Source organism: Ambystoma mexicanum, chromosome 1q (genome assembly GCF_040938575.1).
Source record: "Ambystoma mexicanum isolate Mex_15411 chromosome 1q, UKY_AmexF1_1, whole genome shotgun sequence".
Classification (NCBI taxonomy): domain Eukaryota; kingdom Metazoa; phylum Chordata; class Amphibia; order Caudata; family Ambystomatidae; genus Ambystoma; species Ambystoma mexicanum.
The window spans coordinates 1,506,429,591-1,506,432,676 of record NC_090922.1 but is presented as its reverse complement, the minus strand read 5'-3'; the positions used below and the strand labels follow the sequence as shown (position 1 = coordinate 1,506,432,676).

Sequence of the window (3,086 nt, the reverse complement as noted above, 5' to 3'; positions counted from 1 at the left end):
ACTTCTCTCACCTGAAATTCATGCTCGATGAAATTCTTAGAGAATACCAGAATGTCGTCAAGGTAAACGATGACGAAATGTAAAAGTAGGTCTGCGAACATATGGTCCATGAATCTTTGGAATACGGCGGGAGCATTGGAAAGTCCAAAAGGCATTACCTGATATTGAAAATGCCCGAATGGAGTCCTTAAAGCCGTCTTCCATTCGTCTCCTTGTCTTATTCTAATGAAATGATAAGCTCCTTTGAGATCCAGCTTAGTGTACACTGTGGCTCCTTTGACGGCCTCCAGAATATCCGGAATTAATGGCATGGGATATTTATCAGGAATGGTTATTTTATTCAATCCCCTGTAGTCAATAAAGGGCCTAAGCTCGTTGGTCTTCTTCTTAGGGATAAAAAATAACGATGCCGCTGCTGGGGATGTGGATTCGGTAATCAATCCATTCTTTAGATTTGTGTGTAAGTATTCCCGCAGAACCTCCTTCTCGAGAGCGGAAAGAATGTACATTCTCCCAAATGGCAGTGGTTGTTGGGGTACTAACTCAATAGCACAGTCATCTCTATTCCGAAGTGGAAAAGACCTCTGCAAATTGATTATATATGATTGGAAGGCCGGATATACAATTAAGGATGGTAGTTGTTTCTGGATCATTCAAAGTAGTACAAGATTTGGTCGGGGTGAGTCCCTTCTCAGTAATACAATGGGCCAGACAAAACTCGGAGCCTAGGAAGAAAGACCTGGGTGACCAATTGATAAAAGGGTTATGTCTACGTAACCATGGTAACCCTAAAATGATAGAATAGTGAGCGGCTCTGATTATGTCCATCGAAATAATCTCGTGATGGTTTGCTATGGACATGATCAGTGACTCGGTTTGACTGATTATGGGACCTGAAATAAGAGGACTCCCATCCACACTTTCAACCAGTATGGCTTCTAGTTTATTGAATCGTGGAAGGTTATTCTGGGTGGCCCATAGATCATCAATGAAATTGCCCGCAGCTCTGCAATCTATCAGAGCGGAAACCTCAAGGCCACTATGATTCCCGAATCTTAAAGTGACTTGAAGGACCATCATGTATGAGTGAGAAGACCTGGTACACATAGAATTCTGTAACCTGTTTGAGGAACCATTTGTGGTAGTTGGTTCCCGAACCGTGGTTCCTCCTACGGTCAGGTGTTGGCGTTTCCCGACCTTCTTGGAGGAGCGATGGGACACTCCTGAACTGAATGAGTATTCGACCCACAATACATACACAGGCCCTGTGATCTCGATCTCGACCTTTCTTCTGATGATAATGGACCCCTAGCAGTGGTACCCAATTGCATGGGCTCTTCTGATGTGCTGGCTTTATTAGATGAGGACGCTGGAGTAAAGGGGCATAGAGTTCTTCCCTTTCTTCACTCACTGCTCCGTTCTTTCAGACGGTAATCTATCTGCATCACCAATGCAATAAATTCAGTCAATGATGCGGGTCTGGGTACCCGCGAGACTTCATCTTTTAATTCCTCGGACAGTCCTCTTCGAAACAGTGTGACCTGCGCATCGTCCGACCAGGTAGTTTCACTAGCCATCTGCTTGAATTTGGTGATATATGCTAAAATATCTAGGTTTCCTTGTTTCAATCTAATAGATGTTCTTGGGACGCAACCCGTATCTCTTGTTGCCCGAACATCGTTCTTATGCTATTGCAAAAGGCTATGTGCAAATCCAAGATCGGGTTATTGGAGGTGACCAATGGGGTTGTCCAAGCTAATGCAGGACCGGTCATCTGGGAAATCATGTAACCAACGCAGTCTCTATCTGTGTGAAAATAGGTGCCCTTGAATGCAAATTGAATGGTACAGGCTTCTAAGAACTCTTTGACTTTATGAGGAATACCGTCAAACTGACCTCCCGACAAAGGCCCAGGCGGCACCTCCGAACAATGGGGGGATCGGTTTGTTATGGCTTGTTGGGCGGCAGCAAGCTGGGCTGTCTGCTGCTGGTTTTGCTGTGCTGCCTGCTGCTGGTTCTGTAGTAACGTGGCATTTTCCTGTTTAAGAGTTTGAACCTCGGATGTAAGAGACTGAACTGCCGCTATCAATTGCTTTATTTGTTGATCCATTTTAGAATCAATTAGTTTTCTGAATCCGTATCTGAGTCAGAGTACTGTTCTCGTTCCTATTGGGCGTTGCTAACTGTGATATTGCAAAACCATTACATGCACTCTGACTCCAATACAGACAAACAAAACTCCTACCTCTCTCTTCTTTGGGATTGATGGTCCTTCAATCTTCCGAAGTAATGGGAAAATACCTAGAAGCCCCTCCACAATCCGACTTCGGACAGTCCAACAGTGGTGGAGCCTCCAGGGAAAACCCCTTACGGGGAAAACCCCTGTGAAGGGCTGGTAGAGAGCGTAGTTTCCTGAAGACTGCTCCCTGGAGATGTTTCCGGTGGATAATAATCAGCCCCTTCGGTTAAACTTCCTAATCTCCTCCAAGATCGATAGGCGCTAGGTGCAAGTAAACACAGAGAGGATTATAGACATGAAGAATAGATGTTACAGACCCAAAGAGAGTGTATTGGTTGATCTCTAAAAGGGCTTACCCTAGAAACACCTAAATCAGGCCCGGAAGACCGGAGGGTTGAGTTCCTGGATGGCAGATTTGGAGAAAACAGGGGGAATAGTTGAAAAGCCTAACAAAGTGTAAAGGATGAAAATTAGACTTAGTCTTTCCCCTCCCAATCCTGATCCTGTTAAATGAGATGGAATGTCACTTAAGCTTACCACCCGGAGGAGACTCTGGAGAGACTAACACCCCGCTTGTACTGGAAGGAAGGAGGTAGCGTAATGGTCCGTGTAGAGAGATGAATGAATCCTTAAGACAGGAAGATTGTGATGATTGGAAAAATACCGGGTAAAGCAAGAGAAATGCCAATGAAAGAAATTTGACTCTATATTAAGGATCGTACCAAGACCTGCGTCCTAATATCCCTGGATGAGGGATAGCCTTGTAAACACAAGAACTCCTCTGATTCCACAGAAGGCGGGGATCGGAGCCGCGATCTTATGATTGCCTAAAGCGGACGGTAAAGGG

At 45.0% G+C, this 3,086-nt stretch overlaps 1 protein-coding gene across 1 annotated transcript; it reads right to left on the bottom strand.

Moving 5' to 3' along the window:
* Positions 1-1,624: 1,624 nt before the first annotated feature.
* Positions 1,625-2,110, bottom strand: LOC138563351 (protein LDOC1-like). Its single transcript, XM_069642834.1, has one exon. It carries the CDS (start codon positions 2,108-2,110, stop codon positions 1,625-1,627), a length of 486 nt encoding a protein of 161 aa, XP_069498935.1.
* Between the last annotated feature and the right edge of the window lie 976 nt (positions 2,111-3,086).